The sequence below is a fragment of the Chinchilla lanigera genome, unplaced genomic scaffold, assembly GCF_000276665.1.
Source record: "Chinchilla lanigera isolate Chin_1 unplaced genomic scaffold, ChiLan1.0 scaffold00058, whole genome shotgun sequence".
Taxonomy (NCBI): Eukaryota; Metazoa; Chordata; class Mammalia; order Rodentia; family Chinchillidae; genus Chinchilla; species Chinchilla lanigera.
This window is the reverse complement of record NW_004955459.1, coordinates 5,915,416-5,930,203: the sequence shown is the minus strand read 5'-3', so window position 1 is coordinate 5,930,203 and position 14,788 is coordinate 5,915,416. Positions and strand designations below refer to the sequence as shown.

General features: G+C 39.7%; 1 protein-coding gene across 1 annotated transcript in view; it reads left to right on the top strand.

Moving 5' to 3' along the window:
- The window catches only part of Cntnap5 (contactin associated protein-like 5), an 809,758-nt gene that overhangs the window by 192,148 nt on the left and 602,822 nt on the right, over window positions 1-14,788 (top strand). Inside the window, exon 3 of the mRNA XM_013521091.1 lies at window positions 7,829-8,022. Coding sequence (XP_013376545.1) covers window positions 7,829-8,022 — 194 coding nt within the window. The remainder of the gene's footprint in view (window positions 1-7,828; window positions 8,023-14,788) is intronic.

Genomic DNA, 14,788 nt, shown 5'->3' with positions numbered 1-14,788 from the left:
AAGTGAGATATAAGTAAATCCACTAAAACCCCTTTAGACTTGAGCAGCACGTGGGAATAACTACAGGGCTTTGATTTGCCAAACTAAAGTAGAGCTAACCTACTCATTTTATGAGAGAAATTCTGGAGTACATTTTACCAATACAAACTCCTGTAAAGACAGAAATGTTGTCTAACCGTCCCTTCCAACAAGGCAAACACTAGCTATATACAGTTATTGAGAACTAGAATGTGGCTGATATAATCAAGGAAAAAAATTTCTTATCAAATGTAACTTAATTTTAAATTTTGTTCACTACCATATTGACCAATTAATGAAAAGACCTTCAAAGTTTATATACAGTATGTGACCTTTCTGCTAAAGTTTCTAAAAGTACCCAGACGCTTTTATGCAAGTATGAATCAATGCTAGGTCTTCAAGCAACATAAATGTGGGGCATCATACATAGGATGGTACTCCAAATCTGCTGAGCCACAACTGTGCTCCTGTGATACTCTGCACTTACTGTATAACTTGTAGACTATGATACGGACAGACGTACAAGTTTTCCTACTTAATCAAGTCCTTGATATCGCAATTCTTCAAAGAAGAGGCATTTATTGGAAGATATCTCAGCAAAAGTGCCTGAGTCATGAGCATCCTTCACAAGAATAATTTAGCCTTTTTAGTACAAATGCAGATGCATGAGTAGCAACCAGGTGCAGACTGTTAGAGGCTGCCACTGCCCACATCTCTCAACCTTCACCACTGCATTACAAACCCACTGTGTTAGCAACTGAACTGGCTCTAGATAACCCTTCAAAGCTGAGATGAGCTGAAACTTCTTGTTGAGATGATTTTGTTCAGGAATGCTCTCTAGAGACAAGCTGTGAAGGAAGCAGAATTAGGCAGAAGTGTGAGATACTGGCAGAAATGCAAAATTAGCTTCTTGGGGATACTAAGAGGAAATTCTAGGTCACAGTCTGACCAGTATTTCAAACTTCATCTTCATCTGGTAAGCTGTATGTGGACAAATCACATGGTAGCTTCTTCAGCAAGAAGGCTTCTTCTTGTCCAAGAATACACCTCCAAGGAGAGGGGATCTCAGGTTGGCAGCCAACATGCTAGCTGGGGATGAGCACCCGTGTGAGGAAGAATCTGGGTGGAGACCAAAACATCCATAAAGGATCCCCTTTCTGGCCCCCTAGCTGCACATTCCCCACTCTCCAAGCTCTGTCTGTGCTTTTGACACCACCCTTCCCACCAGCCCTCATGTGCTATGTGGGGTGGTTGGGGATTTGAAACCCCAGCTCCCTTCCCCTTGGCTGAGATGATACTCAGTTGCAGCCTAGCTGGTGCCCAAGAAAGCAGGACCTGATGGAGCAGCAAGGGCTGCCTTTCCTCTCTTCCACATCTTATTTCCTTCACCCTCCTTGGGCTCCTGGAGTCACCTCCCAAATGCAATCATTACACGCAAATCCTTCTCTCATGCTTGATTTTCAGGAAACCTAAACTAAGTCATAAATGAAACCACTCCCTGCCCAACACTGCTCATGAGGCCGTTCTCAACCACAATAACAGGGTCAGATTTGAACCCAAACTCTTCCCCCTCTTCTATGAATCTTTCTTCATAGCTCCTTTCTTCTTTCTTGAAAACTGATCTCAAAGGGGGCAACTCTGTGTTTACTTACAGGTTTTCATCTTTAATGAGTCCTGCAAAGTATTTGGTCAAGTTCCTACTTTTTCTCCTCTGGAAGACTACTTAGTGTCTAAATTAATGTGTAGAAGGAAATGCAGAAGATTGACCAGTGGCAGGCTGCGGTATCTGGGCCTATTGCACCTGCCCAGTAGCAGAAGGATGGCACCCATGTTCTAGCCAATAGCTTCCCAGCCTCAGCCCTTGTAACACCTGGGTGATAGCACTTGAGAGAGGTGGAGGAAGAAACCCTCCCAAACATGGCGAGCCTGTGTGAGAATGCTGACATTACTCTTACGCACACAGTGTACTGGTAGATATTTATGGGACAGCCTCTAGCCTCTGCTCATTACCATCACCAGGTAATTTGTCCCTGAAAAAATCTCAGTCCTTGGCTGACTGAGGCATCACCTGTTTAATAATTAAAGATGCAGCTAGTTGTTCAAGTTGGCCTCTGAGTCATGTGTGAGAATGTGCTTATAGCTTCATAAAGCCTTGCATAAAACAGGAGAAGAAAATTGTTGCTTATTGGGTTTATATTGGGGGTTAAAAATAAGTGGCCGACCTGCCTGCTTAACAGAGATTAAGTGTGAAAGTGCTACACTTCAGGTGTGATCGAAATGAGAGCTGTGAAATACCTCTTAGCAGAGACCTGTATATAATGCTTAGTGTCTATTTTCAATGTGTGACATCAATCAATTCTCGTTTCCCTTTCAGAATTAGAAGTTGAAATTAGTGTAGAAACCCAGGGCTTTCTACATTTTTGTGGTAGTTATTCTGCTTCATGTTTTGAACCTCCGCTGTCATGTGAAGTCTTGAATTCAGGGTTAGGGATATGCACACTGTTGTAGAAAACTGAGCAGGCGTTGGCTGGGAGTTGTGAGAACTGGTTTCTTATTTTCCTGTAAAGCTAGTTTAGAATTCTCCGTAGCAATCTTTTCCTGTTTGCTTAAGACTTTATTCCTTGTTGAAACCTTAGGTGGGAGGGGCTGGGGATTTAGCTGAGAGGCAAAGTGCCTGCCTGGCAAGCACAAGATCTTGAGTTAGATTCCTGGTACCAGAAGAAAAACAAAAACATAACCAAAACCTTAGGTGGGAACTAGACCTCAGCAGAACTGGGTTTGAGCACAGTCTCCAGTCCTGGAACTTAGACTGGCTAGTTGGTCCTTTGAGGTTGTTTTGTTCCCTAACAAGTAAAAGTAAAACAAAACAAAACAAAAACATTGCCGATTGCCATGAGAAACCATGAGACACTGACAGTATGAAGTGTGGGTTTCTGCCCTGGTGAGAATGGCTGTGATAAGAACGAGGAGCAGGCGCACAACAGAGATGCATCAGTGCCCTCCAGAGACCCTGTGCTGCAAAGTGAAGAACTCCAGGGAGGACCCAAGTTCCCTGGACTCGAATTCCTGCTTGGCCGTGACTGGCTGTGTGGTTGTCAGAGCTTCCCAAGCTCTCCACCTGTGTGATGAGCACTCAACTACCCCAACACTGGGGGCAGAGCTGGGTCCCTTCCCCACCAGAATCACCTTATTCCACCTTTCCCCTAAAGGTCAAATAGTACAGGAGATAGCGAATGGGGTTTGGGGTGTGCTAGACATAAACGAAGACAGAAATCCTCTGACATTGTGTTTGAAGAACTATGACAAAACCCTGAATGGTATAAAAATCTAAGGTGAAATGCTTGTTCATTTAAATTTAATTTTTTCCTATAAGTTAAATTTCCATAAAGTGTTGTTATACATAACCTGCAAGATTTATGGGAAAGTTTGTAGCTCATAATCATTGAGATTTCAGCCACAATCACAGAGAGCGCAACCTTGGTTAAAACCTCCAACTTGCCCAAATGCTCATTTCTGCATGTATGTTCCATCCCCAATGTAGAATAATTCAGCAACTGGAAACCAATGTGCATGCAGTGCCTTTAGAGAAACTACAAATAATATCTTCAGGCCACTGTCAGAATTTGTGAAAACACATTACTGTGTGGTGGAAGGAACAAAATGTTTTCCATGGCAACCCTTGGTGTCGAGCCTATTAGTGGTAATTCAGGGAGCGTCTTCAACTGCAGGGAAATGGTCCTCGGCAATTACCACCCAGGGAGTGGCCCTCCATTCTGAGAGCAGAAGTTGAACCTCTTGGGTTTAGAGCCTTCCTAACCTGATGTGTTAATGAACGCTAACAGCAACTATTTCATTTTGGTTTAGTTTAAGAGGACAAATAAGCTAAGGTTTTCGTAGTGAGCCAAAGAAAGATGTGATTTTCTTTAGACAAATTTGAAGAAATCATTTTAGCACTAAATAGCTCTAGTTTTTCTTTACTTTGTTTTGGGTTGGCTACATTTATGCTTCTATCTGCTTTTTTAGGGATTTTATTTTTTGCAAGGCAAATGTCTTACCATTTCACTTTCTGCTTTCTGTCCTTAATATAGATTTTTATTACATAGTAATTGTAATGAATAAAGGAAAATTTTTAGAGCATGACTAGGGATTCCAGTTGTGGACTGCATAAGTTAAAAGAAAAATGGCTTAATTTATGGAGATTTTAATTTCAAAACTAGCGATAGACAGGCAAAAGTCCTATATTAAACCACAAACTCTCAGATTCCTCTATATATTCTTTTATGTCTTGCTGTATATATTTTTGTAGTAAAACATATATGAGTAATAAAATTATAAATTTATCCAAGAAAGGCATATCAGAATAAAATATGTTATACAGAAAGTATAAAAATACAAAATCATATTTTACTCAAAAAATCACCTTATAAATTTATTTTTATCATATTTTAATATTGTTGAAATTTTGCAGTTTAAACAACTTCATAAGAATAAAGAAGCATCTAAAATGAGCAGCAGAAGAAATTGGGTAGAAATGATACGTAGATTCAGAAAAATTTAGGCTTTTTAGAAATGTAAAATCTCTTCCTTTCAGTCAATTTTAAGGAATTAGGAGAATGAGAAAGTGACTGAGAATGGTGAACATGCCAGAGGTGACCATAAACATGCACCTCTGGAACTGGTCAGATACCTCCTCTGGATAACATTTTTTCCCCCTTTACTTATTTTCTGGCACTTTAGGAAAAAAAGTTTTTTCTATTACACAGAAGTCTCAAATCTCAGTAGCTGGATTTGCCCAAACTGTGTTTGAATCCTGGCTGCTAAACCTCAGTCTGCTAAATCTGAGTTTCCTCATGTAAGTGGGATGGTGCTATTTACTTCACAACATTGTGTATGGATCGACAGAGGCTTAAATGCAGGATCAGATGAATTCCAGTGTACAATGGCTTCAGCACAATTGGTGTTTGGGTCTCATTCATGGAATAGGTTACTGCAGGTATGCTATAATTACACAGTAATTATCTTTAAGTGATGGTGCGGGGACCTAGGATCTTTTCTTGCTGAGGTTCTGCCCTCATTTAAGACCCGCTACCAAGTGGGAAGGTAAGTGGTGAAGAGGGGTGCTGGCTTGCAGTGCAAGTGCTTATATCCTCAGTAACATCTACATTGAAAGAATATGGCCATACCTATAATATGGAAAGATTAGAAGTAGCCAGGTCCCACTGTTACTGTGGAAAGAGAGAATATTAGCATATCAACAATACCTGCCACTGTCTGCATATTTTGCAACAAAACACTTAATAAAATACATCCCCCAGTAGGTCTTAAGCATATTTCTTTTTCTTTTTTTTTTCCCCTGTATTTGTCTCTAATATTTTTTAAATTATTGTTTTCTTATTCTCTTTAATGGTTTAATACATCTTCCATTCTTTCATCTGGTAATGTGAGCAACTTCGTTGAAGATAACAATATGTAATGTAACAACCACTGTTAATCTCTATCATTTGGTTTGAAATCTTATATCATTTTTAATGTCCTTGCATTGTTTTGTTTGTATTTTGCTATTTTTTAAACTATTATCTTTAAAATAAAAAAATAAAGAAATCTTCTCTTAGAGAGTGGAAAACAATAACCACCCCCGCAAAGAAAAACCTGTATCAAACAAAGCTACTCTGGACTAGCTCTTTGCTGGGAGAAAAATAAGTAGTGTCTGAAATGCACATATGTGCAACATGGCTAGGCGTGTGTCTGAAATGCACATATGTGCAACATGGCTAGGTGTGTGTCTGAAATGTACATATGTGCAACATGGCTAGGCGTGTGTCTGAAATGTACATATGTGCAACATGGCTAGGCATGTGTCTGAAATGCACATATGTGCCACACGGCTAGGCGTGTGTCTGAAATGCACATATGTGCAACATGGCTAGGCGTGTGTCTGAAATGCACATATGTGCAACATGGCTAGGCGTGTGTCTGAAATGCACATATGTGCAACACGGCTAGACATGTCTCCTGTGTTTGAACATCCATTCCTGTAGCATAACGGACCCTGCCGTGGGAGCCAGGGCTGAGAAAGGCATTGAGGTATCAAGCCGAGGTCGAGGTGGCTCCTCCTCCTCCAATCGATGATGATGATGGGAAAGTAGACTCGGAACATCCCTACAATGGTTCTCAATGCAATAAACTGGAAGAAAAAGGAACTTATTAATTACTTTTCTAAATTTAAATTTCAATGAATTCTCTATCTTGGTGCCCTGAGCAAGGTGGGTAATGCAGGGGCTGATTTTATGCCACCCCTACCCATGGCACAAGAAGCCTGCACCGGTGCCCCACTCAAGTATCACAGGATGTGTGAACTGTGCAGTCACTAACAGTTTTAATAACTCGTTCTTTTCCCTATGAAATGGAAGCAGAAAACTTGAATCATAAATCTTCTGATTGAGAGATAATAGCTATTTTCTGTCAAGTTCAAGTATGAGTAATAATGAAATCCTGGGACCAAAATACTTTTTAAAATTAACAGCTATGAGTGCTTATCAATTGTTAAATTAATGAAGCTCACTGTGGTATTTCCATACATACAGGCACTCTTCTTTTTTTCTCTCTTGCCCTCTCCTCCCATGCCAGTCTCTTTCCCTACCCTAACTGGCTTTCTTGTACTTTGCATTCATCTTTATCTTTCTCCAGTTTCCACATAGGAAAGAAAAACACAATGCTCTTCTGTCTCTGGGTTATTTGCCTTAACATGGTGCCTCCAGGTTCCTCCACTTTCCTGCAGATGTCGTGATCCTGCTCTTCCTTGTGGCTGAACGATATTCCACTGTGTGTGTTTTAATCCATTTATCATTGATGGGCTCCTGGGCTGATTCCTCAACTTGGATTTTGGCATAGTAGGATGCTTCTATGTGTCAAGAACCCAGGGCCACAAGTGGATCTCAGAATGTGTCAGCTTCTCCCTTGATCCTGAGGTTTTTTATATCTGTTCCCTTCACTCTGGTTGGTATATACACAAATATCCCTCCCACCGCTATTTTTTCATAGACATTGTATTCTTGCTTCTGAATTCAGCACCAGAACCTTAACTTTCAGAGGCCTTCTGAATTTCTCCTAATGCAATCTGTCCTTCCTGCGCCAGCTGTCACTTTATTTACCCCTTGTCATGGATTCTTTCCCGTGACACTGTACAAAATTGTTTGTAGCTTCCTGTCTCTTCAGCACCCAGCATGCTCTTGTTGCTTGAGAACAAATGTTGAGTAAATGAATCCTGTCCCTCAGAGACTTAGTTAGAGTCCTTCCACCTTTGTATCCATGGTAAAATGTCTGGCCTATGGCAGGCTCATGATACCTATTTGGAGAAAGATAAGGAGCAGGGAAAGGAGGGAGTGAAATGAAAGAAGGAAGGAAAGGGAAAAACAGTAAGGGAACCTAGTCAGAGAGCTAGAATATAAGACCAATTTTTATTTGTCGAGAGTGAAAGCTAAAGTTTAAAGAGAAGAAACAAAGGCACTAGGTTCTCATAAATGTCCTAAATTTGAAACTCCACTGAGTATTCATAAGATGGAAGCCACAGTAACTGAGGAGAGAAGAAAGAAGTATGGTGCAGACCTCACTGAAATTGCCATCAGAGAGATGGAAGCTTAGGTATGAAACCACCAAGATCTTTCATATAGGCACAGGGAAGAGTGTGGCATATTTCAGAGTAAGGGCGTCATGGTTGAGCACTGTTTCATTGATCTCTTATGGCTGAAAGTTTCAGCTGTATGAGACAGTGATATAACTTTCTCTCTCTCTCTGTCTGATAATGTTCCAGGAACTGGTGGTTGGTCCCCAGCAGATTCCAACGCTCAACAGTGGCTCCAGATGGACCTGGGGAACAGAGTGGAGATTACAGCAGTGGCCACACAGGGAAGATACGGAAGCTCTGACTGGGTGACGAGTTATAGCCTGATGTTTAGTGACACAGGACGCAACTGGAAACAGTACAAGCAAGAAGACAGCATCTGGGTAGGACATCTTTTTCTCCTCCGATGAACAATATTGAGATGTATGAATGGTAACCAGTGAATGATCCTGTCATTTTCCTGGACCCAGACTGTTGGTAGCTTAATAACAGTTGAGTGCTCATTCAGAAATAATTAGATCAAGGATAAACCCTATCTCCAGCATGCTCTTGTGCCTAGGGAAATGAGGATGTATGTTATAAACAGTTTCGCCAGCTTTTCAGTTTCTGGCAACTTGAGTAATTCCCTGACTAAGTCTCAGTTCCTTTATCTATAACAACAGAGAAACGCACTGCTGTAATCTGATTGTCCATGAGACTGCATGGATTTACTAAGTTTTTATCTAGGGGTTTGTGTGCTATGTACCACTTACTTTGAATACCTTGGAAGAGCCCAATTACCTCAACTCTTTCACTGGGCCAAAGTTGCTTAATTTGAGAATCCCGGCGGGAGCCTCTAGTCTGATCTAATAGTAAGCCACTGTGCTGAACAGCCCGTATGCAAGATTTGAAAACCATATGTAAGGGTTAAAAAAGTACAGACACTGGAGTTAGCCCATCATTGTGAACAATCTTCAGCCTGTGAGTGAAGTGTTTGCGCTTAGCTGTAAAACAAAACTTTCTTCCTACTCCTAGCTGTATCCTTGACCTCAGGGTAGGTCCCTTAAATTTTCAACTGAGAAAAAGGAGGAGAGGCACAAGTAAAATTTATGAAAAGTAACTTTAGAAATTCATGCTTTAAATGAAATTAGCAACATGCTACCTTATGCTACTTTTAGTGTAGGAAAAAAAAAATCACTTACTGCTCTCTAAATGCACATATAATGTTGAGATTTGGCTATTGATAGTATTCTTTCCTTCTCAGGATTTCCTTGCTTCTCTTTGGCCTGAAATCAATAGCAATTATAAGTTTAAAATGCTGTTTTTTGCACATGTATACTCTGTGCTAACTCAAATTTTTAAAAGAGAGATTCTGTTTTAAGATCATTGTTATAACTGCCTACTTAAGTTTATTGCTAACTCAAGACTGGGATTCTTAGTGTATTAGTGTTTTAAACTAAGAATTAAAATCAGGCCTGACAGGATGAATATTATTATTGTCATCTTTATTTTGGGATGCTTCTAATATTACAATGTGATATTTGAAGAAGGCACAGGGTTTTTTATTTTAAAAATAGTATTTGAAAATTATTCTTTCATTTTTTCTGAATGTTGAAGTCCTCATAGACTGTTGGATTTTTGTTTGGTTTGGTGTTTCTTTTGATCTGTGAAGTACACACGCCTTCCACTTGGAAGAACAATTTTAAGATTTTATGTTGACTTTAGCTGGACAAATAGATGTGGAATTATTTTCAATCAGAGCTTATTTTTCAAATGCAGTTGCAGTTTTGAGTTATTTTGCCTCAATTTAAAAGCAAAACAAAAGTTTGATTTTCTTCCAAATTAAATGACTTGCTTTCAGCCCATGCCCCGGATCAGGATCTATTTGAAATGATGACAGTGTCTCTGGGGTTGGGACCAGCTATTACGTGGCTTCTTTCACTTCCATACTCCTGTTGGTTTAGTTGTGTTTCAGAATTATTCCAAGCTTCTTAATTGCAGGAATCAGTCTTTTATGTCTATGCAGCCTCTGGACCTAGATTTTCTGGACACAAAGGATTAATATTTGGATGTTTAATAAAAGATCTGTAGAACTGCTCAGACTCCTAAAACTGTGAGGCAGAAGGGAGAAAATATCCCTACCTCTCGTTTCATATAGCAAATAGCCTTGACATTAGTAGGGAGGTGTTGATTTCCAGCTATGACTTCCCTGGAGAATCTCATGATGCCTGTGAGACAGATGAAGAGATGCCTGGAGGGCCAGTTTATTAGCTATAAATACAGTGAGGGAAAGGGATTCGCAGAGGGATTACCAAAATTGAGAGACTAAAGAGTGACATTTGGTTAGGCAGAAGCACTGTGATAAGTGTGGAAACTAAACTCAAATCTGGAAAAGAAATGAATGTCCATTGACATTAATATTGGGGAAACAAATAACTACTGAACACCTATAACACATCACAATTTTAAGCAAATATAGTTGCATTATGTGTTGGTGTATGTGGGATTCTATAGCCTCTGGTGATTAGATAATCACATCTCCACAACTTGGAGTCTTGAAGATCACAGAGATGGGTGCACGTTCATATAGCCAGAAAAGGGTAGCACCATAATATTTATTAATAAATATATTTAATTGCAAAGCTATATTTTCTGGTTCTTCTTTACTTCATTTGACTGGTTTTAAATTTTCACTTTTTTTCTCACCTTAAATGTTAACCTGTCAGGCCTATTCTGTAAGAAAAATATTAAGCACTACTGTTTAATGCACATATTGCCAAATATAAAAAAAAAGAAAGTACCAACAGCATTGGACTGAATTTATATACATTATAAAAGATGTCTAAACTCTGTAATTCTCTAGAAACATCTGTCAAAAGGAAACACAGGGAATATCACATATGGATCACAAAAATGCTTTGTGACTGATGTTTATTAGTATTTATATTAGATTATGCTGTTGAATAAAATAGATTACCTTAAGGTTTTTCTTCCTACTTTTTATTATTTTAACTTAAATTTAGAAATAAGGCAATGGATTCATGAAAGGTATGCCTAATAGGCAAAATGAGAGTAATAGCAAAACAAGAGATTTTGGTTAAAACTGTCTCAACTGTACTGTTTATGTTTTCAGATAAAACCAATACCTAAAAATATCAAAATCAAGTATTAACTTAATTAAGGATACAGTATGCTGGAAGCAAAGAGTCTCTTAAATACATACTTGCATTTAATCTTTTACAAAGCCTCAAGTTTTAGATGTTCTGAAATTTGTAATGCTTTCTAAAATGTATTTGCCAAACAATATAATCAGAACATTTGTGGATGGGACATCAACTTACCAGGACTCAAGCCATGTATTTTCTTGTGCAAAGTTCACTTCAGGAAAAGAATCTTTAAAAGATACCCTTCCCTTGTCTGCCAGCAGATCTTCATGCCCTGAAAATCCAATTTGGAGAGTTTCTGATCTGGCACTAAATGGAATGTTCATGAATGAGGCAACTAAGCAGCTGCTTAGCCAAGCATCGTGATTTATGAACAAGCCAGAGCCCTCTGCTTCACTAAATAACCAGGCATGAAGGTGTCTTAGGGACAAACGTAGCAAAATTTTTAGAATCTTAGTAATGGAAGACATGTTGAAGCCATTCCAATATTAAAATTCTAACTTTGAATCATAATGCAAGCCAATGCTTGTCACAGGAACATGAACTTATTTGGAATAAAGGAACAATTCACAAAGACCAGGTGCTATTACCGTTTGCTTTGAAAAATGTGCCACAAGAAAGATTGTTAGCATTCATTCTCATGGTAATGCTTTCCATCCTCAGCTCTCCTGGTGAGTGTCCAAATCCTTCCTGAGTCCCTCTGTTTAACCACCATACAAAGTGTAGTTCTGAAAATGCATATCTCTCTGTCTGTATTAGCATTTCTATTTATTTATTTATTTATTTATTTATTTATTTATTTATTTTTAACAGTGCTACAGATGGAATCCAGGGTCTCATAGACGCTAGGTGAGAATTCTACCAACAAACTGAACATTTAGCTCTTTTTTTTTATATTTGTCACTTAAATTTCAAAGACTACCACTCATGTTTGTTTTACTACATAAAACAAAGGCCCCTTATTTTTATTCAGCCATATTTCACATGATTTTGTTGATCAGAATTGTTCTCCTCCTCTCATATCAGACTGAAGTATTTCCATCTTTTCTCAATGTGTTATAAAATTTCAGGGACAATTTCCATTATGATCCTTGTTAGCCCTCTCCACTCCACTTTTTCAAGGAAATCAACTATGCCAACTTTATTAGAGTTATATAAATGTACAAAAACTTAGTGTTGTAATTTCAGGATCTTCCTTAATGGCACTCCTGATCTGACAGTCACTGAGCTGAGATGACAAGTAATACTTCCAACCAATAAACTCACACGTATTTAAGAAGTTATTATTGTGAGTAGACAACAAGCAACTCCAGATGCTAAAGAATTTTTAACCCATATAGTAAACTCTACCAGAAGACACTAAAAATGTGCCTTCTTCTCTCAGAGTTAACTTTCACTGTCATAGCCCTCAACACCATCACCCTTCACCATGTTTCTTGGGTGTAGAGGACATTGTGTAGCATAGTTGTCTTCCTTGATGTACCTGAAAAATTCACCACATGAGACACACAGTGCAGCACAATGCATAGAAAAGAAGGAAACAGTCTGGAAAGCTCGCCCCCCACCCTGGGGTGTGTGGGGAGTTGAACTTGTCTCCAGTAATAATAGGTAAGTCTGAGATTGTTGGCAGTTCTAGGGAGAAACAACAGACTGGGACACCAGCACTAGCCCCAACTCCAGGAGTATTATAGACTGCAAAAGCAGCATGGAGTTTTACTCCACAAGTGATTCCTTCCACACGGCAGGCTGGAGTTGGAGAAGAAATCCAGTGCAGCACCCACCACATTTGAGAGGATTTAATCAGGACCTGTTTTGGAAAGGAGTTAACAGTGTCAGACTGAGGCATAGAACAACTATTAAGGATACTATCAAGGATATTCTAGAGAGAAAATGTAGCTAACAGTGTGAAAAGTTCTTGTACAATGAATGTACCAAGCAGAGTGACCAGTTGAGAAGAAAGGAATAAAAGGGAATGAGAAACAGGAAAATAATGCAATGATAGGAATAGGACAATACTTTACAGTAATAACTCTCAGTGTGAATGCTCTCAATTAAAAGACACAGATTGGCAGAATGGATAAAGAAACAAAACCCAACAATATCCTGTACACAAGAAAGACATTTACCCTAAAAGGAAATTCATAGACTAAAAGTCAAAGGTTAAAAATTAATAACACATGCAACAGAAACTGGGAAACAAGCAAAAGTTATCCTATTTTCAGACAAGTAGACTTCAGGCCAAAACTGATCAGAAGAAGCAAAGAAGGTCACTATATATTGGTTAAGGAAACAATTCAATGGGAAGAGGTAATAATTATAAACATTTATGCACCAAACACCAGTGCACCCAACTTCACAAAACAAACACTATTGTGTGTAAAAGATCAGATAAACATCAACACAATTATAGTGGTGGACTTCTGTTATGGTTGATACATTGTGTCAACTTGGGGAGTCTAGAGGTTTGGCTAAGTGACTCAGTAGGAAGCCAGGGTGCTTACTTTGTATACATCCTGAACCTGTGGAAGAGGAGGGCATGGAGATTATGTGAGAGCTACACGCCCCTTAGGTGGGGGTAGCCTGTTTACAATGTAAGGGAGGGAAAGAGGCTGCTTGCTGCCATTCCTCCTTTTGCTCTGGCTGCTTTGCTTTTCAGCTGCCATTCCCCACTTTGCTCTTGTTGCTTTGCTGTCTTCTGCCTCAGAGCAAGCCAAATATGGACTGAAATCTCCACAAACTGTAAGCTAAATAAACCTTTCCTTCCTTCATTTTGGGCATTGGGTATTTTGTCTCAGCAACGAGAGAAAAATAACCAAGACAGAATTTGGTACCAGAGGAGTGGGGTCCTTGCTGTAACTATATCTAACCATGTGGTTCAAGGGCCTTTGGAAATGGCTTGTGGGAAGTGTTTGGAAAGGTTTGGAGTTGTCACCTGAAAGAGAAGTGCTAGAACACCATCGACTATTCTGTCCGGGAGATTCTAGTCAGAGCTCAGAAGCCCAGAAGGCTGATAGAAATTGTGCTGGTAAAATTGGGTTCAGGAGGTGTTTTGGTTACTTTTCTCTCATTGCTGGGACAAAATACCTGACTCCAAAAATTAAGGAAGGAAAGGTTTATTCGGCTTACAGTTTGTAGAGGTTTCACTCGATACTTGGCAGGTTACAAGGCAGAGTGGCACATGGCAGAGGGCTACAACTCGTGGTGGCAGAACACAGCAAAAACAACAACCACTAGAAGGGAGGAATGGCTGCAAGCAGCCTTTTCCTCTCCCTTACATATGCAAACTATCCACCCAGGGCAGGTGTAGCTCTTATACCCATAATCAGTCAAACTCTAAAAACCTGCCCCATGACCACATGAGGCTTGGGGGGGACACACAGACACAAACCATAACAGGAGGTTTCTGCTAGGAAGAAGGACTGCATTGGTTGTTGGACTCCAGACAATATGTGTTATGGCTTGGCAGAAAGTTTGTCTGCATTTTGTTCGTGTCCAGAGACTTTGCCTAAGAGTGGGATTAAGGGCAGCAGCGGACTGATTAATCTGGCAAAAGAAATTTCAAGGCAGTCGAATGTTGAAGAAGTGGCATGGCTATTGTTGGGGGCTTTTAGCCAGACTTATATTGAGAATCGAGAGCAAAGAGCCCAGCAGGATGATTTAAAATGTGAGTTTGGCCAGAAAGGAAGTTCCAGTAAAGGTGTGGACTGCAAAGATAAGGCTGAGGAGAACTCTATTGCTGAGAAGGAACAAAAGAATGGAAAAGATGGCCTGAGGGCACCGCAAGCAGCAAATCTCTACCCTTTGCATCCTCAAAACTGCAAAGTTGAAAGACCTTGCCTTGACAAGAAAGGCGCAGAGCGCCAGGTTCCAGAATGGCAGCAGCGGCTGTACCAGGTTCCAGAACAGTGGCAGCATAGAAAATTTGTTCCTCAGAATTGGATTCACAGTGCCCAGCGATCCAGTCACTCGACCCCTATGGCCAAGAGAGAGGAAAGCTTGGCTACTG